This window comes from Platichthys flesus, chromosome 9, assembly GCF_949316205.1.
Source record: "Platichthys flesus chromosome 9, fPlaFle2.1, whole genome shotgun sequence".
NCBI classification, from domain to species: Eukaryota; Metazoa; Chordata; class Actinopteri; order Pleuronectiformes; family Pleuronectidae; genus Platichthys; species Platichthys flesus.
In genome coordinates, this window is record NC_084953.1 from 25,558,281 (window position 1) to 25,585,110 (window position 26,830).

A 26,830-nucleotide genomic window follows, 5' to 3' on the forward strand; every position below is an offset into this window, starting at 1 on the left:
CTAATTAAGTTTTATATACACTTCAAAGTTATACTATCCTCTCCTTGAACCGTCACCTTATCGTGGTGGAGAGGTTTGCGTGTCCCTGTGAACCTGAGGGCTGTGTTGTCTGGAGCCTTGTGCTCCTGGTAGGGTCTCTCATGGCAGAGTGGTCTCAGGTGAGGGGCCAGACTAAGAATGGTTCAAAAACCCTCAATGAATATCGATACAAGAGGAGATGGGACCCAGCCCGGAGGAAACCCGGGGCCCCCGTCTGGAGCTAGGCCCAGACGGAGGGCTCGATGGCGAGCGTCTGGTGGCCAGGTTTGCCAAGGAGCCCGGTCGGGCATAGCCCGAACAAACTACGTGGCACCCCCCCTCTCTTCATCTCATGGGCCCACCACCTGTGGGAAGACCCGTTGGGGTCGGGTGCGCAGCCACATGGGTGGCAGCGAAGGTCAGGGGTCTCGACGGACCATCCCGGGCGGCAGAAGCTGGCTCTGGGGACGTGGAACCTCACCTCGCTGTGGGGAAAGGAACCGGAGCTTGTGAGGGAGGTGGAGCGCTATCAGTTAGATCTGGTGGGGCTTACCTCCACGCACAGTCTCAGCTCTGGTACCGTACTCCTGGATAAGGGTTGGACTTTATTCTTCTCCGGAGTTGCCAAGGGCGTGAGGCGCCGGGCGGGTGTGGGGATACTCATAAATCCCCGGCTGAGCGCCGCGGTGTTGGAGTTTACCCCGGTAGACGAGAGGGTCGCCTCCCTGCGCCTAAGGGTTGTAGGGGGGAAAACTCTGACTGTTGTTTGTGCGTATGCACCAAACAGCAGTTCAGAGTACTCGGCCTTCTTGGAGACCCTGAATGGAGTCCTGTATGGGGCTCCAGTAGGGGACTCCGTACTTCTGCTGGGTGAATTCAACGCCCACGTGGGCAACGATGGAGACACCTGGAGAGGCGTGGTGGGGAGGAACGGCCTCCCTGATCTGAACCCGAGCGGTCGTTTGTTATTGGACTTCTGTGCTAGCCATGGATTATCCATAACAAACACCATGTTCGAACATAAGGGTGCTCATAAGTGTACCTGGTACCAGAGTACCCTAGGCCGAAGATCAATGATCGTTTTTTTGATCGTGTCATCTGATCTGAGGCCGCATGTTTTGGACACTCGGGTAAAGAGAGGGGCGGAACTGTCAACCGACCACCATCTGGTTGTGAGTTGGATCAGGGAGTGGGGGAAATTTCCGGATAGACCTGGTAAGCCCAAACGAGTAGTGCGGGTGAACTGGGAACGCCTGGAGGAGGCCCCCGTCCTAGGTATCTTCAACTCACACCTCCGGCGGAGTTTTTCTGGCATTCCTGTGGAGGTTGGGGGCATTGAGCCGGAGTGGGCGGTGTTCAAAGCCTCCATTGCTGAAGCTGCGGCGGCTAGCTGTGGCCTCAGGGTCTTAGGCTCCTCAAGGGGCGGTAACCCTCGGACACCGTGGTGGACACCGGTGGTCAGGGAAGCCGTCCGATTGAAGAAGGAGGCCTTCCGGGATATGATATCCTGGAGGACTCCTGACTCGGTTGCAGGGTACCGACAGGCCCGAAGGGCTGCAGCTGCTGCCGTGTCGGAGGCTAAGCAGCGGGTGTGGGAGAAGTTCGGAGAGGCCATGGAGAAGGACTTTCGGTCGGCACCAAAGTGTTTCTGGAAGACTCTCCGGCACCTCAGGAGGGGGAAACGGGGAACCATCCAAGCTGTGTACAGTAAGGATGGGACTCTGTTGACCTCAACTGAGGAGGTTGTTGGACGTTGGAAGGAACACTTTGAGGAACTCCTGAATCCGAATAACACGCCCTCTATGTTGGAGGCAGAGCTCGAGGTTGATGGTGTTTCATCGTCAATTTCCCTGGTGGAGGTCACTGAGGTGGTCAAACATCTCCGCAGTGGCAAGGCCCCAGGGATTGATGAGATGGGATAAGGGGGTCTATCCTCAGGGCCATCCAATCCCTGTACTCCCAAAGCGAGAGCTGTGTTCGCGTCCTCGGCAGCCAGTCAGTTTCTTTCTCAGTGGATGCTGGTCTCCGCCAGGGCTGCGCCTTGTCACCAATCCTGTTTGTGATATACATGGACAGGATATCGAGGCCAGTGTTTCCCCCAGTAAATCTGTCAGTCAAGGTGGTAAGCAGGCGGCGGTGCTGTTGGCGCGGCGCGGCGAAAATTTTTGGGGGTATTTTGCTCAAAGATGCCAGTACGCATGAATGAAATAAACAACTGTTTATTTCAATATAAATAAACAACAGTAGGTACAAATGTTGTGGAAAACATGCAGACACTACAAAATAGGGTTTAAGCCGGTTTTTAAGAAAAATCAAGCTGCCTCTGAAGATGACAGTTTGTGATGTCGGATTCCGTTCAAATTAACCGCCTATTCATTGTGGACGGCAAGAAAAAAAAAGTTTTCGCGCATGCGCACCTGATTCTGTATGATTTAACATGTACGCAAATAAGCATCATTCTTTGTGCCTTTTTTACGTAAATGGTATGCCACATAAGCCTTTACGTTACATATCATTCATGGACCAATTAAAATCGAGATATTACTAGACATTTACGCAGCTTAAGGCCAATTTATGCTACTCCGAGTCCGTTGCGGACTGACGGACGGACGGAGCGGACGGACCCTTTTTGATTTATAGTTCTACGAGCCTTTTTGTTGTGAAAACAATTCACCGCCAGAACAGTAGATGGCGCAACTGAAGTCGAGCTTAGAGAAGCCTACCTCATGAGGTATATAGAAGAAGTCCACGCTGGTTTATTTACGTCCTCCCGGCTCCTCACACACAGTGAACGATGGCAGCTAACAGAAAAAGGATGTTGATGACGCGACAGTTTTTGCTGAATAAAGTGACACCCAGCGGGTCATAATGCTTATGTTATCGTGTCTTAACGCAGCGGTTCCCCGGTCTTGTTTCCAAACTGCGTTGCTAATTCAACAGCTGCAACAGCTTGAAGCTACACGGAGGCAGCTAGCTTCCCCCCAGCTTCCACACACAGTCAGCAGGGACACCCGATACTAACTACTACCGTTAGTTAGTATCGATCTAAAGTGTTTGCTTCTAACCTGACGGTGTTTGAGAAAGAGTGTCATGAGCCGTGGGATTAAAGTCAGCGGGTTTTTGCGCTGTTCCCACCGCAGTTAGCATGGTGGTTAGCCCGCTAGCCACGTTATGAAAGTTCGTTTTAACAGTATGTGACCGTACACACGTGCCGTAAGTGCTCTAACCAGCCACCGTCAGCCGGACAACGCCGCTGGCTTAACACACTTGTCACACGAATTATAGAGTCGTAGTTGTGATTTTGGTTTATTGTGATGTAGGGAATGGAACAGGAAGTTTCCATTCCGAAATGCTGGCGTTAGCGGACCAATCACCAATATTTTTTTCAGTACATTGGTAGTCAAGGCGGGGCCATAGTCTTGTTAAGGCGGCCGCCTTAACAAGATAGTGCTGGGGGAAACCCTGGAGGCGTAGTCGTGGTGGGGAGGGGTTGCAGTTCGGTGGTCTGAGGATCTCGTCACTGCTTTTTGCAGATGACGTGGTCCTCATTGGATCATCGGCTTGTGACCTTCAGCACTCACTGGATCGGCTGGCGGCCGAGTGTGAAGCGGCTGGGATGAGGATCAGCACCGCTAAATCTGAGGCCATGACTCTTAGCAGGAAACCGATGGATTGCTTACTCCGGGTAGGAAATGAGTCCTTAGCCCAAGTGAAGGAGTTCAAGTACCTTGGGGTCTTGTTCGCGAGTGAGGGTACTACGGAGCGTGAGATTGGCCGGAGAATCGGAGCAGCGGGGGCGGTATTGCGTTCGCTTTACCGCACCGTTGTAACGAAAAGAGAGCTGAGCCGCAAGGCAAAGCTCTCGATCTACCAGTCGATCTTCGTTCCTATCCTCACCTATGGTCATGAGGGCTGGGTGATGACCGAAAGGACGAGATCACGGGTACAAGCGGCCGAGATGAGTTTTCTCAGAAGGGTGGCTGGCGTCTCCCTTAGGGATAGGGTGAGAAGCTCAGCCATCCGTGAGGAACTCGGATTAGAGCCGCTGCTCCTTTACTTAGAAAGGAGTCAGCTGAGGTGGTTCGGGCATCTGGTAAGGATGCCCACTGGGCGCCTTCCTTGGGAGGTGTTTCAGGCACGTCCAGTGGGGAGGAGACCTCGGGGAAGACCCAGGACTAGGTGGAGAGATTATATCTCAACACTGGCCTGGGAACGCCTCGGGATCCCCCCGTCAGAGTTGGTCAATGTGGCCCGGGAAAGGGAAGTCTGGGGCCCCCTGCTTGAGCTGCTCCCCCCGCGACCCGACCCCGGATAAGCGGACGAAAATGAGATGAGATGAGATGAGAGTTATACTATATAAATTTTAGAACGACAATAAAGAAAACTGTTGACATTTTATTGCTATTTTTACCAGTTCCAACAAAGAAAACACCAAACACTTATGAAGAGGAGAAGAAAATACACGGGCAAGTATCGGCCTACTTTGAAATAAATTAAACACAGAATTATGTAGGGCAATTTGAGTCCTCCCCATATTTGAAATGTAAGAAATAAGAAGTACCCTATTTTGAGATAAAAACAACATACATGCAATCATATATATTTTTGTTGGGGAATGTGAATACAAAAAGTGAGACGAGGTCAGACTGGAGGCGAACACAGATACTGAAACTCGGTAGAAACCAACTGCAGCTTCTGCTCTGATCAAGAAGCTGTGGCGCTGATCTCTGAGCAGCTGAGACCAGAGAAAATCTGTGTTTCCACTGTTAAAAAGCAGACGGTGAGTCAGTGATGCTGTATGTAGACCCACATACATAAATCGATTTTGTCCTGTATTGTTAAATGTTAGAATATCAAATTTAATCAAAAGGCTGTTATGTGGGGTGGAACTTCTAGCTCTAGGTCCAACCCTCCTCCTTTGATGTGCACCAGCAGGATGAAGTGCGCCGCAGGATGATGTGCCGCAGGATGATGTGCGCCACACTATGAAGTGCGCTGCAGGATGATGTGCGCCGCAGGATGATGTGCGCCACGATGATGTGCGCTGCACGATGATGTGCAGTGATGATGATGTGTACTGCACGATGATGTGTGCCGCAGGACGATGTGCGCCGCAGGATGATGTGCTCCGCAAGATGATGTGAGCCGCAAGATGACGACAGCCGCAAGATGATGTGCACGGCACAATGATGTGCACGCAGGAAGATGTAGGACGATGTGCGCCGATGTGCCCCAGGATGATGTGCACCGCAGGCTGATGTGCTCCGCACGATGATGTCCGCTGCAGGACGATGTGCGCGGATGTGGTCCCAGGATGATGTGCATGATGTGCAGTGATGATGTGCGCCAGGACCATGCGCGGCGCACGATGATATACGCCGCAGGATGATGTGTGCTGCAGGATGATGTGCTGTGATGATGTGCACCACAGGATGATATGCGCACCACACCCCGCAGGATGATGTGCACCTCAGGATGATGTGCTCCGCACGATGATGTGCGCTGCAGGACGATGTGCGCGGATGTGGTCCCAGGATGATGTGCATGATGTGCAGTGATGATGTGCACCGCAGGACCATGCGCGCTGCACGATGATATGCGCCGCAGGATGATGATGTGTGGTGATGATGATATACGCCGCAGGATGATGTGTGCTGCAGGACGATGTGCTGTGATGATGTGTGCCGCAGGATGATATGCGCACCACACGCCGCAGGATGATGTGCACCGCAGGATGATGTGCGCTGCAGGATGATGTTCGCCGCAGTATGATGTGCGGTGATGATGATATGCGCCGCAGGATGATGGGCTTTGCACGATGATGTGCGCTGCACGATGATGTGCGGTGATGATGTGCGCCACAGGATGATATGCGCAGCACGATGATGTGCGGTGCAGGATGATGTGCGCCGCGTTTGCGCCGCAGGATGAAGTGCGCAGCAGGATGATTTGCGCTGCAGGATGACGTGCGCCGCAAGATGATGTGCTCCGCATGATGATGTAGGTGATGATGATATGCGCTGCTGGATGATGTGCGGTGATGATGTGCGCCGCAGGATTATGTCTGCCTCACGATGATGTGCAGTGATGATGTGCGCCACAGGATGATTTGTGCCCCAGGATGATGTGCACCGCACATGATGATGATATGCGCCACAGGATGATGTGCGCAGCACAATGATGTGATTTAACAGTGTCTAGAAGGACAAATTGGTCTTTAAAACAGCATATGGGTCTAGACTCCAATGATCCCAGTGTGCACAGAAATGATCAAGTTTTGGGGGATCAAGAAGAGCAGAACTCAGTTCACAATTTAATAAATACCTGTTGTTACCTACTGCTGAGGCATTGTCTACTGCTGAGGCATTGTCTTGGTCTGGAGTAGCATTTGGCTGATGCTTTTGTCCAAAGCGACTTACAATTAGTACACTCAATTTCGGGGTTCAGTATCTTGCCAAGGACACGGCATTCAGATAAACCTTCTTATTGAAGAACCACCACTCTAACCACTAGGCCACACCGCCCCCGCTTATCAGATATGATAAGATAAGTACTTTATTGATCCACACAGCGGAGTTACAGCAGCAGGCAGGTCAGAATTAGCCTGACGTTGTCAGACTCACAATTCTAGTCAGAATGTGAGTCTGAGACCGCTCCATTGGGATTTCATTATGGGGCGTGTTTCAACTGACCAGGAAGTAAAATTCCTCTTCGCTCAATTGGATAGACCTACAACCAATCAGAGCAACGTAGTATGTGACGTATGCTAAGCAACGCATTGTGAGTTATTTACGGAGTTCACACCTTAAATAACAGCTGGCTCCCATCCACTCCCATGTTAAAACTTTGTGCCGGTCACACCGGAGGCTGAAGCACCGCGAGGCAGCCTTGGCGCAGCGTGGTGCTTCAGCCTCCGGTTTGACCGGCACAAAGCCGTGCAGCGATCTACTGGATCAACGGGTGATATTATTAGCGCTGCCCGGCGGTTCAGCGTCGCTTCAGTGTCCGTTGTGAACAGCCAAGCGCCGGGGCGATAGGGATTAGTGTGTTGCTTTGGCGGCGCCTCCACGTTCTCTGTTCCTCTTTCAAAATGAATGCGCTGTCCATGTCTTCTAAAACAGACTCAATGGCAGCATCTACACATCTCAGCTCGCCAGCGGCAGGCATGTTTGTTGAAAACAAATTCAACCCAAGGGCACTGTGATGACGTGGTTGATTACGTTACCGTTGATCATCTGTCAATCATCGTATAAAGCCCGCCCTGACAATCTGATTGGCCCGGTGCTGGCATAATTTTTTCCTAATGGAGCGGATCCAGACCGAACTGCCCGACCAAAAATGTTGTGGGCTAGGTCGTCTGGCATCCAGGCTAGGTCAGAATGAGGTCAGAATGAGGAAGACAAGAGAATCGATAAACATAAAAAGGACAATAGAACAAAAATAAAGAATTAAAGTTAAATAGAAAAATGCGAAATATCTGTTTTGTACATAAACATAAAACATTTGTGTACAGACAAAAAATTTGCAACAAGTTGCTTGCTCTTAGAAATTGTGCAAATAGTGTAAACAACATGACCAAAGAAGCATTTATTTTTCATTTCGGAAGGTGTTGTGGCCGGAGCAGCCTGCTGCTGAAAGAGCTGCTAAGGGCCCCCAAGCTGTCATGTAGGGGGTGAGAGGTGTTTTCCATCTATGACTTCAGCTTTGCTAGCATCCACCTCTAACCCACCTCCCCAGCGGAAATCACATGGCATTTTAAGACCAAGCCTGCTCTCATAACCAGTTTATTTAGTCCTTCCCTGTCCCTCTCAGTGCATCCAAACCCCCAGAAGACAATGGCCTAGAACAATGCAGAAGCCACCACAGTTTCATTAAAAGTCTGAAGGACCTCGGGCTCCTCAGCAGATGGAGACGATTCTGGCTCCTCCTGTGTGTGTGGAGCAGTCCAGTTTGTTATTGAGGTGAGCAGGTGCCTATAGTCCTTCACGATCTCAAAGTCCACATCCTAGATGTTCACCTATGTGTTCTTGGGTGACTTCCTGCAAAGTCTATCATCATCTCCTTTGTCTTGGTTGCGTTGATGTAAAGGTGATTCAGTTAAAACCAGTGGACAAAGTCAGTAATGAACCCCTCCAGTTCGTTGCCAACCGGTCACACATTTTATGGATTCATTTGTATTATTCAGGGTCATATAATACAGAAAGTTAAGTTCTCCAGATTTGTAATTATTCATAACAGCAGTTTCTGTGATGACTTTTCCAAATAAAATTAAAAAGCATCCAAACAATAACTTTACTAACATTACTGTCAAGATGAAAGGCCAGTGCAATGTATGTGAGCCCATATAAAGCCTCATCCTACCTTATTAAAACTCTGCCTTATAAAGAGTCTTTCCAACCAGTGGTTCAATTTCTTGTGAGTTATTTTTAGATAATCGGATGCAAGTTTAAGGAGCATCCAGATTTTTGGTCTTTAAAAATGTGTATCCCCGAAAAAGTAATTTGGTCCTGTAATGGAATATTTAATTACATTTCACAGCAAACAATTATCAATTCTGGTTCATACAATTCTACCTAGCTACGGCTAGGGACCAGAGCACCCATGTCACTTTGTCTGACTTGGGGTCAATGGCACAGAACAATGTAATCACATTTAATTTATTCTAAATAAGACCCTCCTTTCAGAGAGGTAGAATGTTTATCCAATCAGCTCTCTGTGTGTTGTCTTCAGACTTACATTTGGTCACCTCCAATCTGAATGAGAACCCCTTCGAAGGTCTCACTAAACCTTCTGAAATGGGGGAGAATGTGGCCAAGAAGGTTGCCGGTTCGAATCCCACTCTATCCCATCTGCATGCCTAAGTGTCCTTGGCAAGATACTGAACCCCTAGATGGCCCCTCATAAAATGATGAGTGTTCTAAAAATGTAAGTCGCTTTGGATAAAAGCGTCAGCTAAATGACATGACATGACATGACATGACATGACATGACATGTAATGTAATGTAAACATTTACATGAGGCTCTGCTTAGACTCAGTGAAACCTGTTTTCCCAGAGACCCCTGCTGTTAAGACCTTTTGTCTCAACAGAGGCACAAAGGTATCTCCAACGAATACACATCTGAGTCTGCCAAGCTGACCCCCACATGTTTTCAGTCTTAAACACACAGGAACACATCAGGATAATATTTCAATCTATAACTGTCAATCCTTGCATGAAACTTAACTAAATATAAAATCTCCCATCACAGTCCTTTGCAGGGATATTGCAAATAGTGTGTGATACAGTCTTTAACAGCCAAATATTCATATTTATTTCCAACATAGACCAGATGCTTTTGAAAAGTTATAAAGTACATTAATTACCTAAAGTACTATAATTTTTTTTAGTATTCCAAAAGTCTGACATTAATAGAAATATATCTATTTTTCACAAAGTTTGACTGACTCTCATCAATAATTGTGTCTAGGGCTGCTTTAAGTTTATTGGTTAAAAAACAGGCAATGCTTTTATAATCATTATTAAGTAGAGAAATAGGTCTACATCGATGAGGAGTAATTCTTAAATTGGCTAATAGCAGTTTCCTGTAATCCAAGAGGGGTGACACCCATTTGTAATAGTTTTCAATTCCTTTACTGAGTTAAGAAATTAAGTTACAGTTTTTTCATGTATTTTGAACCATCCGAGTTACTGTAGAAATGACAGCAGCGTCGGTTGTGTTGTGAAAGCAATATTACGTCATCAGACGTTGACGGAAGAAGGTGGGTCACATGCTGCAGAAAGCTCCAGATCAACATGGCGGCGTGCATGAAGATGCTGAGCGCTGCGAGACAGATGCACAGAAATCCGGCTTCAGTCAAAGTGAATTGGGCCGGGTGGAGCCGGACCCCAAATAGCGAACCTTCAGCTCTGACCCGCCTTCAGCCGTCACGGTTCTACACAAGCACCGTGAGCTGCTCTCACGTTCCTGTCAGCAGAGCAATGACAGCTGGCTGCAGGCTGACCCTTAGACCCCAACGATGGATGCGAGCCGGTGCCGTGCTCCGCTGTAAAACCGATCTTGTCACGTTGACACCTCGGCCCTTCATGGTTCAGGACAGGATGTTCGGGAACCGGCCCAGCGGTGCCGGCTTCTCCGGGGAGGACGGCGGGGAGAGTGCAGGCTCCGGGGGAGAGGAGTCTGGTGGAGACGGGGGAGTCCCGTACAGCGGACCTCAGATGACAGCGCTTACCCCCATGCTGGTCCCGGAGGTGTTTCCCAATGTGCCGCTAATCGCTGTGAGCAGGAACCCGGTGTTCCCCCGCTTCATCAAGATCATAGAGGTGAGGAAGATGCCGATCTCCTTCAGTGACCCAGGATGATGCAATCCTACAGCAATGCTCGGAGGTCACATTCCTGGAGGCTGAGCTGTGTTGGCGTAATGGGGCAGCCACAGGTTTTTCTCATTTTGTAACGTTGTGTTAGATCAGGCTCGAAGGTCTTTGCTTACAACAAGCATGTGCAGCTCCAGTCACTGCAACTCATTTCTGTGAGCCAGAAAATATTGATGTATTATTCCTTTAACAAAATATGTATTATTCCATAATCCCCCCTTCCATTGAAGGGGGATTAGCTGTGTGGACCTGAATGTGGCCTGGATCACATTGAAGGACCACCTACTCGGCTGATGTCCTCTGACCCAAATTATTAGTTCACTTCTGTGTTTTACATACACAAATTAATTTGTGGCCACTGACACAATGTTAATGCTCATCACCCATATTGTCTTTCCGAATTGTCTCCACATTTGGAGACACATTCTAATAGAATGTGTTATACGACAAGTTGATTCGGTCATAGTGTTTTGTGTAGTGACATACTTAATTGCTAATAACATAATAAAAACAAGAGTTAATATTTTTCTTGAAAATCTTTATTTGCTCAGTCAACAACAACAACCAAAACCACATAACAAAATTCTTGTAGTAGCTAAGCTGTAGCCTATTCTCCTAGATCAGGGTGTGTGGGCCCACAGTCCCTGTCATGTGTCACAGCACGGGGAGAGAGCACTGTCCGCTCCCTGCCACAGACTGAGCACAAATGATCTCTGCGTGCAGACCCCTAAAGAAAGCCCCGCCCCCACCCAACTTCTGCAATCTGGCTGCTATTTTACAATCCCATCTTCACTTTTCCACTCCTGTAAAACTTTCAGCAGACTTGTCCCAACCTTGTGTATCTCATTCTCCTCAGGGACTCAGCCTTGTAAACAAGTGGAATACAACACAAGTGTAGAGATTGTTTGCATTCCATTCTGCTGATCATTCTGAGGTTACATATACAATGCATCAGTTTTTCAGAGCTTTTAAAAGGCATACTCCTCCTGCCCCTACCAATGGAGATCATGGTGGCAATGCTCTAGCTAGCACCTCAGCAGCTAGCGCTGCACCTACCCCTACCAGTGTTGTAGCTAGCAGCGCATCAGCTAACGTTAGTAGTGGTTCTGCTGCCTGCATCACTCCAGCAGTAGCTAGCATAACACCAGCAAGCACTACTTCTACTCTACCTCCTCCTTTCCCAGCTGTTCTTACAGTTAACCCCAAACTTCCCATTTTACCCAGTGACTTAACCACCATTGCACCATCTCAGCTATTATCAAGTAGCTACCCAAAACGTGCATTTAGCAAAAAACTGAGGTCGTTCAATCCTGCCTGGTACCGCACACAACCATGTACGACCCAATACTCTGCTGAACGGGATGCATGTTTCTGCTTTCCTTGTCGCAAATACAGTACTGTGAATGAGAGGGATGTTGTGTTCACTCTGACTGGTTTCAACAACTGGAAAGTTGCACTGGAAAGTGACAAAGGGCTGCAGAGGCATGTGTCCTCCCACAACCATGTGCATGCTTCTACTCTCTGGGCTGAGCACCAGAAGAGAGAGGCTACTGGGGGAAATGTTGAAACATTATTGGTTGGCAAGACACAGGTAGAGAAAAAACGGTATTATGTGAAGAGTGTGGGCAACGCTGTGAAGTTCCTCTGTGTCAATGAGTTGAGTCTACGTGGGACAACGGAACACAGGCGTGATGCTGCTGGTCATGATGATGATGATATTGCTTCTGGGCTTTTTCTTAAGTTATCGGAATATACCCTTGAGAAAGATGAAAAACTAGCCAGCATCGCCAAGGGTATCCCAAGGAATGCATCAAATACATCAAATCACATACAAAATGAAATTATTGACACACTGGCAAACATGGTGCTCGGAGAGATAAAACAAAAATATGAAAATGCTGATGCTGTGGGTTTTTGCCTCAAGAGTGATGGGAGCAGGGACAGGTGTAATGTCGAAAACCTGTCAGTTATGATTAGGTTTGTCAGTGCTTCCCTACCCGAGGAGCATCTCATTGGGTTGCTTGACCTCGACCAACTAGATGCACAGTACATAACCTCTGAGATCCTGAAGTGCCTCTCTGATGCTGGTTACAGTGCTGACAACATTCTGAGCCAGTGTTATGATGGAGCTTCAGTGGTGAGTGGGGTGAGAGGAGGTGTTCAAGCTCTGCTCCAACAGAAGCTGGGAAAGTATATACCCTACATTCATTGCTACAACCACCAACTGCACCTGGTAGTTGTGCATGCCATGCAGAGCGAACAATGTACTAAAAGATTTGATCTGTCTTCTTCCTTGTACAACTTTTTTCAGCACCACTACATCACTAGAAAATATGATGCTCCTTGTCTTAGGAGGCTAATTCAAATCCGATGGACTAGCCACTATGAGGTGACACGTTGCATTACTGAGAATGAAGATCAAATAATCACTGTTCTGTCTGAGGTGGCAACGGATGATGATGCTGCAGTGGATCTGTGCACTGAAGCATCAGGCCTGCTCTGCCAGATTAAGAGGCAGCACTGCTTGGTCTACTGAAACCAGCAAATGCCATACTACAGTCTCAGTCTGTGGATATGTGCAGAGCCTCAAACGAGGTTGGTACAGCACTGGATTCTTTGAGGGCCATGAGGGATCACAGCGATGAGTGGGGAGAGGGAAATCACACAGCAGCTGGGGATGACATTCCAGCAAAGAGAAGGAGAACAATGAATAGGCACCTCAGTGACAGTGTTGTAATTACAACAGTGGGCCACACAGACACAGATGACAGTGTTCCCCCCCATAAGACACTTAAAAGACCTCTACTAAACATTCTGGACCGGGCAATTAACGAGTTGGAGACAAGATTCTGCCAGAAGAATTTGGAGCTGATGAAGGCCACGTCCAGCCTTGTGCCTACATCTGGCACATTCCTCCATGGAGCTCTGTTGCATCCTTTGGTTGAGCTGGCTGGCACTGATGCAGGATGTCTGAATAATGAAATCCTGGTGGCAAAGCCCATGTTGCTTAAGGAATGCCCCAATGAACCAGATCTGTCTACAGTGTGCAAAACCCTACAGCACTACAAGGCAGCATTTCCCTTGTTGTACAAGTTATGAATTACAGCACTGGTCATTGGGGTTTCTTCAGCTGCATGTGAGAGCTCTTTCTCCACACTGTCCCGTGTCTTAACCCCCTTTCGCAGAACTATGCTGCATCACAGAAAGAGGAACCTGGTTATCTTGGCCCATGAAAAGTCAATTACATACAAGCTGGACATGGACGAATTTGTGAGGGAGTTTGCCAAGGGAAACAGGAGGCTGACGTTGACCTAGAGACCTAGGAGAACTTAACTAAAATTAGTGGCCAGCAAAAATGCTGTAGTTAGCCAACGTTGTTTGTTTTTTCTAGGCTAATAGCCTTTGTTTTATTTCTTTAATTTTTATTTAAAAAACTAAACAAAAACATCCTCCTAAGGGTGTTATAAAAAATAAAAAAATACAAAAAAATACAAAAACATCCTCCTGAGGGTATTATAAAAATAAAAAAATACAAAAAAATACAAAAACATCCTCCTGAGGGATTGCCACCTTATCGTGGTCAGGAGGTTTGAGTGCCTCAGTGACCCTAAGAGCTATACCAACAGAAGCTAGTCTTCATAGGGACACCCAAGTTGGGCAGGTCTTAGGGTAGAGGCCTGACAAAGTGCAGTCAGTTTAGGTTGAGTTTAGGTTGAACAACCCAAGTTCATATATGGTTAGTCTAACAACAATAACTACAATGAAATAAGTGTGCCAAGCATTTGAGACCACAGTACTTTACAAGGCACTTGTTCAGTGTACCCGCATCCTAGTGAGTGAATTTGTCGATTAGACATGGTAAAAGGTGCTGGAGCACAATGCCCCCTCAAGATTTGTGGCTGCCCCCTCATACATGCCTGTCTAGACCCGGCCCTGCTCTGAAAAGGACTTCATTGTGTTAACGACTGCATTAACTCACTCCAAATTATAAATTCTTGTGTATGGGCATTTTTCCAGACTCTAAAAGCTCCCTCCGTATAACCAATCCATAATAAAATTACGTTGAGGGGTAAATCTGACATTTCAGGTGCTGCTGAGTGCGAGTCTGTGTGTGATGCATCTGTCTCTTTTCCGGTCAGGTAAAGAACAAAGCGTTGATGGAGCTGTTGAGGAGGAAGGTTCGCCTGGCTCAGCCGTATGCTGGAGTCTTCCTGAAGAGAGATGATAAGTAAGATGCCTCTCATGACACATTCATAATTGACCGAATTAAGGTTATTTCATAATCAGAACATCACAGTGTCATGGTTGTTATGACAAGAAATCAAGTGTTATAGAAATACAAATAATTTAACATATTCATTTTTAATAATGGTGTCCACACAATACGTAAGTATGTCAGTGACTGTGATGCGCGTGTGTGTGTTTGGATGTGTGTGTGTGTAGTAACGAGTGTGTCTCTCTGTTCCAGTAATGAGTCCGATGTGGTGGAGTCTCTTGATGCCGTCCACTCTACAGGGACTTTTGTTCAGATTCATGAGATGCAGGACCTGGGAGACAAGTTGAGGATGATTGTCATGGGACATCGCAGGTCAGAAACATTACTGCTGCTGATGACTAGAAGTTCTGTGTAAAATGGGGGGTTTGTTGGACCAAAATCCGTAGAGTAAAGTTATACCGCTTTTATCAGGGACTGAAACTTATTTTTAACATTCAGTAGCGATCCCTGATCTGAATTACGATCTTTCTTCCTAAATGGGAAATGTACTCTTATCAGTCTATGGACTGATGTATTTGCACGAAAAAATTGTAGTACAATGGAAACTGCTTATAGACACATGCACTCATATCAAATACGTGTAAACACAGACTGGGTAAAACAACATAATATGTAAACACTGTAAGTGGATACTTGATCACTATAACTGAATTATTTATACATGATTTGTAAAGGAACGAAGGTTTTTGAACAGATTTGTCATGTTGCCTATGGCATTGTCGACCCTCGCCTTGCTTTGAAAAACATCTGACTATGCAGAGACAAACTACTGCCACATTACTGATGTCCTCGTCCACCATGCTGACAGATCGTGTTTAAATCTTTTTCAGCATAATATAAAATGGTCAGATCGCCCACCCCTTTACCATGTGTAGACAGCCTCATCTATATGTACTGTACACTCTGGCTTTTCAGGATCAAGATATCAAAACAGCTGGAGGTGGAGCCTGAAGAGGCTGAAACGGCCCCCGTGTGGTCAGAGGCTGAGCCTGAGTCCCAGTCCAAACCTCCATCGAGACGCAAATCTAAACGCAGCCGTAAGGACCAACCAGGGTCTGTGGCAGAGCAGCTGGAGGACAAGGTGTGTAACAAGAGCCTTGCATGCTAAATGAATAACCCTCAAACATTACCCAGACTAACACTTCAGCAGAGGATGCAGCCATCAGCACCTTCATCATCCTCTTCAACATCAACACCTTCACCTTGTCTGGAAAATGCCTGGTTTAGCCTTGTGGCTATGTATGTATTTTTTTGGGCTTGTGTGTCTGATACAGTTCTTGGTTCAGATGATTGTGAGTCAGCACACAATAGCTGTGTCGCACTTCAGGGGCTGCCATGGACCACGAAGGGGGCGGTCTTCTTGTGCCGCGTTGACCCCGAAGGCCAAACTGAAATGAGACAGTCTGGTCTACAGAGGATTTCTGGGATCAGCATCACCAGTTTACTGCTGTCACCTAGCAACAGAGCTCCTTTCGGACACGACAAGATTATAATTATGAATCCCAAAAAGGAGCATAATAGGTCTCCTTTAAATTCCTTTTTCACTACATACTGTTTAAAATATTAAATGAGTCTGGAAAGACATGAATAAACTGTGGTTTGACTGGTTTGGATACACATATAGCAGTGATCTAATAGATCTATTCAGCCACTATTTAAAAAAGTCTGGCCACTTTAGGGTTAGGCCACTGTCACCACTGTGTGTGTAAAAGAGGGCAGTGAAAGCATTTGGAGTTTATGTTGGTTTACACATTGATAGCTGTGATGTGAACCTCCTTGGTTTTGGTCAGATTTCAGATGCAGACATGAGCCCAGAGCTCCAGCCTCTCACTTCCTCCAACATCCTGATGGTGGAAGTGGACAATGTTCAACATGAGCAGTTCACTGTCACAGAGGAGGTCAAGGTACAAAACATACATTACAATATGTGTTCCATTGAGATGATGTGTTTCACTCATGTTAAACTGAAATCATTGGTGATTGTGTGGCATTTGTTGTAGAACAGATGGTCTCAGTTATGAGTTGAACTTGTGGGATGTGATGTGTGTGTCTGCAGGCACTGACAGCAGAGATAGTGAAGACTATCAGGGACATCATTGCACTCAACCCGCTGTACAGGTCAGACCCATTATTTAGTGTAAAAACTGTAACCCACAAACAAACAAACAAATCCTAAAGTAGCAATGCTAATATAGAAGTGTTCTAAAGTTTGTGTGTGTGTGTCTTTCTCTCTCTCGCTCTCTCAGGGAGTCTGTCCTACAGATGATGCAGGCTGGTCAGAGGGTGGTTGATAATCCCATCTACCTCAGTGACATGGGAGCAGCTCTGACGGGGGCCGAGTCACATGAACTACAGGACGTCCTGGAGGAGATCAATGTGAGCGACCTGCACGCATACAGCTGTTGTATCTACGGCAGGGAGTTGTCTGTTAAACATCAGTTTGTTATAAAGGCTCTGGGAAGTGTCTGTGTGCTGCTCGTCAGCAGAAGTAGGGGAAATGATCTGATACTCAATACTCTGGCTGCTTCTCCTTTTAAGAAAATATTAACTATCTACTAATTTCTTTAGTGAAGTTCTTCCTTTTAAGCTATGAAATCTCTGACACGTGTTGTTGTTTGCAGATCCCAAAGCGTCTCTACAAGGCTCTCTCTCTGCTAAAGAAGGAGTATGAGCTGAGTAAACTACAGCAGCGTCTAGGCCGAGAGGTCAGAGGTCATCATCAAACATGTACTGTAAGCATTAATCAGCCCCTGCTCCACTCATCAGTCAGTGATTTGTGTTGCTGCTCTGCTCACAGGTGGAGGAAAAGATCAAGCAGACCCACAGGAAGTACCTGCTACAGGAGCAGCTCAAGATCATTAAGAAGGTAGAGCTGTCTGTCTGTCTTTCTGTCTGTCCATCCATCTATGTGTCTGACTGTGGACTGTTTTATTCCTCCTTTATATATTGTTAATAACACACGTGTATTATTTTTTCAAGAAGGGCCGCGCCCCCTCTTCCCTTTTCTACTTCAGAATTATTCCTTGTCATTAGGTAGCCCTCCTCAAACAGTTCTACAATATGCTGTCAGTTGTAAGGGTGGAACGAATGCTGGATTTTTCTGCATACTCTTCATAACTGTCTATGGTGCAGAGTGAAGTTAGAAAACTTTGCGATCGTTCTACCTGGTTTATCTGCAATGAAGCTCTACAATAATTATGTTTTTTATAAATTAATATGAATTTGCTTCATTGGGGTTCATGTGTTTGACCAATATATAAGTTTGAATGCTTTATTGAACTGGTGTTATTATTCCATAAATTGCATGTCGCCTATTTCGGAGGTCTGTTTCAATCGACACAATCTTTAGAACCAAAACAATGTTTTGCTTTTTCTTTGTAGACTAGTTCCGAAATAGGAAGTGATTCATTTTGCTTCCATGAAAGTGATTACCTGTGACATACGTGATTTAAAATAAATTAATAGATGGTTACAGAAGCCCCTCCATCCCCCCCTTGACCTTCTCAGAGATGGAAATCTTAAATTTTGGTGAAAGAAAGTGGCGTGACTTTGGGGCGGTGAAATTTAGGCACAATTATTAGGAAAGGCACAAGTAGCCTACAACTCGGTTCCATTGAAAAGAATCAGATCATTCATGTAAGACAATCACTATAGAGAATCATGAGTGCTCTGTGCTCTCCAGCACTGAGACAGGACAGTGAATAATCCCAGTACCTGCTCCAGCAGGTCTAAGGAGCAGGTCTCTGGAATAAAACAAAGTGTGTGGCTGTTTTCAGGAGCTGGGTCTGGAAAAAGAGGACAAAGACGCCATTGAGGAGAAGTTTCGTGATAGACTAAAAGAAAGGACTGTCCCGCAACACATCATGGAAGTCATTAATGAAGAACTCAACAAGCTGGGACTGTTGGACAACCACTCGTCAGAGTTCAAGTGGGTCTTGTGGATTTTTTTTGTCTTACTTGTCTGCGAGGACCTTTGACTAATTATGCTATTAACTTTGTAAGGTTACCATGATGGAACATGATTTCTAATGTTATGATGACCCCCCCCCCCCCCCCCGCCTCACTAATTTCCTAAAATGCAAAATTTGTTGAGGACGTTCAGTCTGCACAGAAAATAGTCCTTTTCCATTGGGGATTCTTCATGAGATTTTACCCTAACCCTAACCCTTCAGAAAAAAATATATTCAATTTGAGTGTACCACTCATGGGCAGCCAGCGGCAATAAAGTCAGAACTGCAGCAGTTTATCATGTGCATATTGATGTTGTATAACTTCTGTTAAACCTGCAGGTCTAGAACTTCTCCTGTAGTAAGATGATTTTGAGTCTGGTCTTAGATAATTTGTGTCAGTGGCACTCTGGCTCTGCAAGTTTCATACCGATACAGTTGTTATTTTACCCATCAAGTGTCCTTGTTATTTGCATATTAATGTCCTTGTAAATTTATTTTCACCCATCTGAGCACCCGGGGGGTGTGTCTTAAATTGAGGAGTGGTCAGGTACATTATTTTGCATGATTGATCAACAAGAACCTGCTCTGAGGCGCGGCTGTGGATGAGGGGTAGAGTGGTTGTCCTCCAACCTGAAGGTCGGCAGTTCGATCCCCAGTCTGACCCATCTGCATGCCGAAGTGTCCTTGGGCAAGATGCTGAACCCTGAATGGCCCCCAATAGAATAACAAAGTGCTGCGTATAGATGCAGAACTCGAGGTTACACTCCAGGTGTTTTTTGGTGGGACACTCAGTGGAAACAGAACAAATAACGGTAAAAAGAACAAGGATGCTTAAGTGATGATCTCTTTGTAGATAAGCTCTGTCCTCTGTATTTGAAATTTGGATATATGATAGACACATTTTTTTTTTTCAGGCTTTTTTCTTTGAAAGTGAGTACCCCTTTCAAAGAAAATATTAGTATTCTGAACTGAAGGTTCTACATACTGTGTTTGGTGATGATTCCTCTGTTTGTTTTTTTCAGTGTGACCCGGAACTACCTGGACTGGCTGACCTGCATGCCATGGGGTACCTATAGTGATGAGAACTTATCTTTGAAGACAGCGAAAGAGGTTCTAGAAGAAGATCATTACGGGATGGATGATGTTAAGAAACGCATATTGGTAAGTGCTCAGGCACACAGATTTATTTATCCACACAGGTTTTTCATGTAAAAGTAACCCGGCTTTGTCTTTTTTCTTATGCAGGAGTTCATTGCAGTGAGTCAGCTGCGTGGCTCCACCCAGGGGAAGATCCTGTGTTTCTATGGTCCCCCTGGGGTAGGAAAGACCTCCATTGCTCGCTCCATTGCCAGAGCTCTCAACAGACAGTACTTCAGGTTCAGCGTGGGAGGAATGACTGACGTGGCTGAGATTAAAGGACACAGGTCTGAAAGACTATACTTACATCATACCTGATGGCAGCTTTCACTATCAGTATCATGTGCAGAAAACTTTCTGGTATTTGTCAGATGCAATACACGGGTATACTTTTAGACTGACAAGTATAATTTTTACCAGAAAAGCAATATTTAAAGAACCAAAACCCAATGGGTCATTTAAAGGTTAACATTTATTACATTTAGAGACTTTAAAAACTTGAACATTTCATGTTTACCTCATTTCTAGCAATTTGTTTTGATAAATAATCAAAATAATTTAATTTGATTTGTATGATAAAAAATTTGCCAAAAATAAACCACTTGCATCAACCAGATTCTGTAGACATGACATTAAACCTGTTTTATAAAACTCAAAATACATGAATAAACAATAGTATCCTTGAAACAGAGTTCCCATAGAGGTGCAGTGAAATATGAGCTAACAGTAAGTAAAAGTGTTACATATAGAAATAAGTATATAATTCCACAAATGCTTTTAGGCTGCTAAGAGGCTACATTTAATTACTGTAAAACTGTTTGTAAAAACAGCATTACAAAGAGACTCCTCATAGACAAACATGTATCAGCAGAATATCATGACATACTGTTGGGCTGATGAAATATTACCTAAAGCCCTCAAACTTGGCTGCAGGTCTTTTACAATAAACCAATCAATCATTCATTCGCTCCTCTGCTGCTGATGTGAGGTATATCAATGCTGGACAGATACAACTGCCAGAGAGAATTCAACATATTATATAATGTGTGGATAAATGCATTACATTAAAATGATTGTTTAGTTTAGCAATCTCCCGTGATTTGAGTAGAAGATAAACTGAAGATTTATTCTCTCTGCTCTGTGTAAGTGTAAAACACATAGAGGAAATCCTTTCTAAGGAGTGTCTGCAGACAACGCTCTGAATTTTATTATTGGCACAAAACAATATCAGAGTTCTTCAATTTTATTTTGTAAAATATTTTTTTTGTGTGTTTGCTTCCAGGAGGACTTATGTTGGAGCGATGCCAGGAAAGATTATCCAGTGCCTGAAGAAAACCAAAACAGAGAACCCTCTTGTGTTAATCGATGAGGTCAGTATGGTGGTGCTGTAGTTGTATGTGGTGAGATTAATGAAACTCTATATCAAATCCACCTGAAGATGACCAGAGGAAGGCCGCTGATGTGGTACAGTATTTACTGTCTGCAATGAACAGGATCAGTTTTAACTTCAGATACCAGTAGAGGAGCTGGTTCGTAGAACCAGGGGATGGCGTTTCAATGTCAGGGTTTCACCAAAGCCAGTGAGACATATTGTCTGGTAATATGGTCTATAAATATCTATATATCAATATATATTGAACTCAATATTATTTGTATAATGCGGAATCCCAGCATATATACATTATTTAAAGCACTTTGCATACTGGGGTCGGGACCTTACAAAAGTATGGAGAAACCCAACAGTTCCAGCAATGAGCAAACTTTTGCAACTGTGGAACGAAAACACCTATGGATTAAATGTGTCATGGGAAACGTGTCAGTTGTAATGATGAAACCACATAGGATAATCAACAACAACCCAGTCCTTGTGCCTTAAGTGTTGGATACTGTGGAGAATGGAGAATAGTCTGAAGCTTGTTGCTATTGGGTTGTCTCTCAGACTTTTGGGGATTTTTGCTCTTTCCTGAGACATAAAGCACGTTGATGAAATTATTAATAATAATGATTGTGTTTTTCCTCATGTCATTGCCAGGTGGATAAAATGGGTCGTGGTTACCAGGGAGATCCATCCTCTGCACTGCTTGAACTACTGGACCCTGAACAGAATGCTAACTTCCTCGACCACTACCTGGATGTTCCTGTGGATCTGTCAAAGGTAAGAGTGTGCTCGCTTTATGTGCAGTGCCACACTCCTAGCAAATGCCAGGCGCTCAACATTTAAGCCTTGCACATTTCTGTTGGCTCCAATGAAGGTGTTGTTCATCTGCACGGCCAATGTGACGGACACCATCCCAGAGCCTCTCAGAGACAGGATGGAGATGATCAATGTGTCTGGATATGTGGCCCAGGAGAAACTGGCTATCGCTGAGGTAACACCAACTTCCACCTCTGCACTGAGATGGCAAATTAAAGACTATTGTGGAAAACACTTTGAATTTAAATGTGCACAATTTTACTGTGTCATAATATTGTTTTGCATTAAATTTGCTGTTTAATATTTGTATTGTTTATTCTTTATAATAACGTTTTTCACAGTCTTCAGTCACAAAGTTTTATATACCTTGCTAGTACATTATGCTTTTAATTTCTGTTTCTCTGTGTCTTCAGCGCTACCTGGTCCCCCAGCTGCTTGCTCTGTGTGGTCTGACTGACAAGAAGTCATCCATCTCATCTGACGCACTCAGTCTGCTCATCAGGCAGTACTGCCGAGAGTCTGGAGTCAGGAACCTGCAGAAACAAGTGGAAAAGGTAAAATAGTGTAAAAAATCTGAGCTCACAAAACACCGGGCTACTCAGAATAAAGATTTTCAGCCCAGTCAGCAACAAAAATGTAATCCTAGTTGTTAGTCCTCCTGTTATAGGAACAGCAGGTAGCACAGGGTTTGAGGTGGATGTGAGGATAGAGGAGGCTAATACATAAAATCCCCTGCTTTATGCATCTTACAGTCACTGGTGTTCATTGAGAAAATGGTACTTCTTGAAATGAACTGAGATTCTCTGTGACAAAAATAAATAAAGAAGACAAGACAATACATTCTGCTCAGCCAGTAGTGATGATCAGGTGCTGGTTAAGCACTCGTCATTAGTTGCAGAGAGACACGTTAATCTCTTATAAATCTCTCTTCCCAATGTGTGTGTGTGTGTTTGTGTGTGTGAGAGAATAATGCCTTTCCATCTGTTTGACAGGTTTTCCGTAAGGTGGCGTTCTCTATAGTCAGCGGTGAACAAGCAGCAGTGACTGTTACTCCTGACAACCTGCAGGACTACGTGGGTAAACCTATTTTCACAGTGGATCGAATGTATGATGTCACCCCACCAGGAGTAGTTATGGGGCTGGCATGGACTTCAATGGGTGAGACATGCACACACTCACTCAATCATTTCAGTATGTATGAACTCTCTGCAACTAAATGAAAACAGAATAGAAATCCTCTTGTCCTTGTGTAGTTTCTCTTAACAACACAGGTTTGTTGGTGTTTTAATCTCAGTCTCATAGCTAAATTAAAGCCAATTATTTTCTAAACCTTGGTTCTCACACTTTTCTGCCTCTGACACCAAGACATAGGTACCAGAAACCTATACATGGGATATTTATTTGAGCTAGATTGCAAAAGTCATCTACGTGCACATCTCTGTGTTTCCTGTGGTGCTCCAAAGTATTCTGTTGCGATTGCTGCTGTTGCTAATCTGTCATAATGATCTGAGGAGTCATGTGGGGACAAAAAAAATCAGACGTATGAATTAATCTAATTTGAAGTCCAACCTTTTAAAAAAAAATAATATTCGGCCTGAGTTTGTCTCAGGATTCTGGTAGTCCATCATTATTTGATTTGATTAACTTCTTCTTTTATATCTGATTTCTGTTCAGTTTCTCTTAAACCTTTAATCTCTTTCTGACTTAAGATTCACAGCACAACTTATTCTCTTTATCTACACTTTTATAACTTCTCATTTACTGTTATTGTAAAGCACTTTGGCTCAACTCCAGTTGTTTTAAAATGTCCTATATAAATGAATGTGACCTTAACACACACAAACATAAACAAACCAATAGACAATGAAACATCCTGAGTATCTGTCTGCATTCTGTCCTCTGTGCAGGTGGGTCGACGCTGTTCATTGAGACTTCACTGCGCCGTCCTTCTGGACCAGATGACCCTAAAGGGGAGGGGTCACTGGAGGTCACAGGTTGGTCAAGACATTCACACACTGAGTCACTCTGCAGGCTGCACCTGTCTGATGGCTTTACCAGATGTGAACGCTGCATATTAAAGATGTGGGTGCTCCTCTGCAGGTCAACTGGGAGATGTTATGAAAGAAAGTGCAAAGATTGCCTCCACCTTTGCCAGAGCCTTCCTGATGGACAAGGAACCAGAAAACCACTTTCTGGTCAACTCCCACCTGCACCTGCATGTCCCTGAGGTAACTATAGTGATACTGTTCTGTACATAAATGGTTGTTGCTATTATTTTACTCTGTACTAGCTACTAAATACATTTAGTTTCTTAGATATTTTCATATCATAGGATCAAACACATACAGTATGATGGCTGCCGAAAGCGCTCATTCTTACCTGTTGGTCAATAGAGCTCAACAGTGTGGTTTTTTGGAAGCAAAGATCCAATTCATTTTCTCAATAGAGATTTTCATTATCAGCCATTTTGTCGTAATCATCCAAACTAAAATTACCACAAGCGGCAGGCTGTGAAACAATGTTATATGCTCCTGTAGAAAACCACATCGCTGAATGACTGTGTTTTAAGAAAAACATGTTTTTATCTCAACGTGAAGGAGAAGTACAGCACTACCCACAGCTGGCTCAACACTAGGTCTCTACATTACTGTGAAACATTACATGCATACTTTCAAGACTACAATGTAATCATCTCATCACTCATCGTCATCCGCTTATCCGGGGTCGGGTCGCGGGGGGAGCAGCTCAAGCAGGGGGCCCCAGATTTCCCTTTCCCGGGCCACATTGACCAGCTCTGACGGGGGGATCCCGAGGCGTTCCCAGGCCAGTGTTGAGATATAATCTCTCCACCTAGTCCTGGGTCTTCCCCGAGGTCTCCTCCCCACTGGACGTGCCTGAAAAACCTCCCAAGGGAGGCGCCCAGTGGGCATCCTTACCAGATGCCCGAACCACCTCAGCTGACTCCTTTCTAAGTACTACCATGTATTGCAACACTATATTTACAACAAGTCAAAATTCAAGAAGCGTGCTGGAAGTCATCGGAAAGGGATCATGTGCTAAGGTTTATGGGTTAAGTTGTTTCATCATTCTTAAAATTATTATGTAAACAGCATTTTACCTTTAATTTTTTGTCATTTTTCCCCATATTTTTTAACTCTAATTAGATGTGTTACACTCACCGTTCATATTGTAGCTGGTCGGACTGGTTCCAGGCTTTATCTCTCTATAAGGATTTCCTGTGTTAATGAAGAAAATTAAACATGACATTTATTTCCGGAACCAGAGCTGTTCTAAAAGTGGGCGGCCGCTGTTACACTTTATAACTTGTGTGCCCTTGTATCTAGGGGGCGACTCCTAAGGACGGACCAAGTGCTGGCTGCACCATTGTCACAGCACTGTTGTCCCTTGCAACCAAGCAGCCAGTGCGTCAGAACGTAGCCATGACTGGTGAGGTGTCCCTGACCGGCAAAATACTGCCAGTTGGAGGAATCAAAGAGAAAACTATCGCTGTAAGTACAGCATGTGCGTGCGCACACACACACACACACACACACACACACACACACACACACACACACACACACACAACAGCAGACACGTTTTTCTTTCATCTATCACATTTCATGTAAATACCTGGTTTCAAGTTCAATATATGCTGTGTTTTGAAAAGAAATGCTCCACTGATGTAGCATGGCATATAACTGAAGAACTCAGAGAAAGCGTCTTTTTTATTTATTGCATTGTTCTTCTAAAAAACCTGGCACCTACATTACCCACGATGCACCTTGATTGCTCACAGTTCAGTCAGAGATTCATGTTATGGTAACAGCTGCTAATTTAGCCTTGAGAGAGAGGACGCAAGTTTTCTCAATAGTCATCAGCTGCAACCAACGCTGCCTTGAGTGGCATCACCTGAGGACAGACTTCATGAAGCGTCCTCTGGAACTAAATCAGTTCCGAACATAAACTGACTGAACTGACGGAAAAAAAAAAAAAGAATGAATGAGTGTTTTTCAATAATACTCCTTGGAATCAAACAAACTCATGTAAATATCTAGTGAATGTGCATATCATTCTTCAAAGTTTAACCTGGACCTTCTTGTCTTTGTCAGGCACGTCGTGCTGGTGTGACCTGCATGGTCCTGCCATTGGAGAACAAGAAGGACTTCTCTGACCTGCCGGACTACATCACTGATGGCCTGGAGGTCCATTTTGTTGATCACTACAGCCAAATCTACCCCACTGTGTTTCCACAGAACCCCTCCTAACCAACTATCAACCCCAGTGATGAAACCAAGCTGAGATGTACCAGGACTTTTCTTCATGGCACTTCAGAGACCAGTGCTTGTTTATCACCACAACAACACTGATTGTCATTCTGGCTGTAAATAGTGTCATCCAGAGGAACTGCTTCCTTGTTTATTTCTCATATTATTCCATTAAAGTCACCTCAGGATCTCTGGATGTAGGAGGAACGTCATGTGACAGTTGACAACATCACTGAACTAAAAGTATGCAGATGTGTGCCAAAGACTGACATACACAGTACAGTACTGGTGATGGTGTAGACGATGAACACTGAGCTGACATCACAGGATATAATGCTTCCAAGCAGAAGGAGGGGGGATGACTCTTTACTCTTTACCCACAGCTCTCATGCAGGGCTGTATGGGATTCTTTCATAGATTTCTTATATTATTTTATATTATTACATACCTTATGTGATGATGAAATAAATTAAATAATAAACAAAGTAAGTGCTGTTATCTGTTTGAGTGAACCTTTTTTTGATTTGGTCCTGTAGATGGATATTTAATCAACAGCTATGATTGGATCCAGTTGGCTCAATCAGTGTTGGTCATTTTTATCTTTTTTGAAAGA

At 44.9% G+C, this 26,830-nt stretch overlaps 1 protein-coding gene across 1 annotated transcript; it reads left to right on the forward strand.

Annotated features, from left to right (window-relative positions):
- The first annotated feature begins 9,777 nt into the window (after window positions 1-9,777).
- On the forward strand, window positions 9,778-26,715 carry lonp1 (lon peptidase 1, mitochondrial). Its single transcript, XM_062395540.1, has 21 exons — window positions 9,778-10,341; window positions 14,532-14,620; window positions 14,861-14,980; window positions 15,584-15,749; window positions 16,459-16,572; window positions 16,725-16,786; window positions 16,915-17,044; window positions 17,290-17,373; window positions 17,466-17,534; window positions 18,445-18,596; window positions 19,641-19,779; window positions 19,864-20,042; window positions 21,038-21,125; window positions 21,788-21,910; window positions 22,008-22,124; window positions 22,363-22,503; window positions 22,942-23,107; window positions 23,857-23,943; window positions 24,050-24,177; window positions 25,294-25,458; window positions 26,062-26,715. The coding sequence occupies exons 1-21, from the start codon at window positions 9,814-9,816 to the stop codon at window positions 26,215-26,217; spliced, it is 3,003 nt and encodes a 1,000-aa protein (XP_062251524.1). The 5' UTR covers window positions 9,778-9,813; the 3' UTR covers window positions 26,218-26,715.
- The last annotated feature ends 115 nt before the right edge of the window (window positions 26,716-26,830 follow it).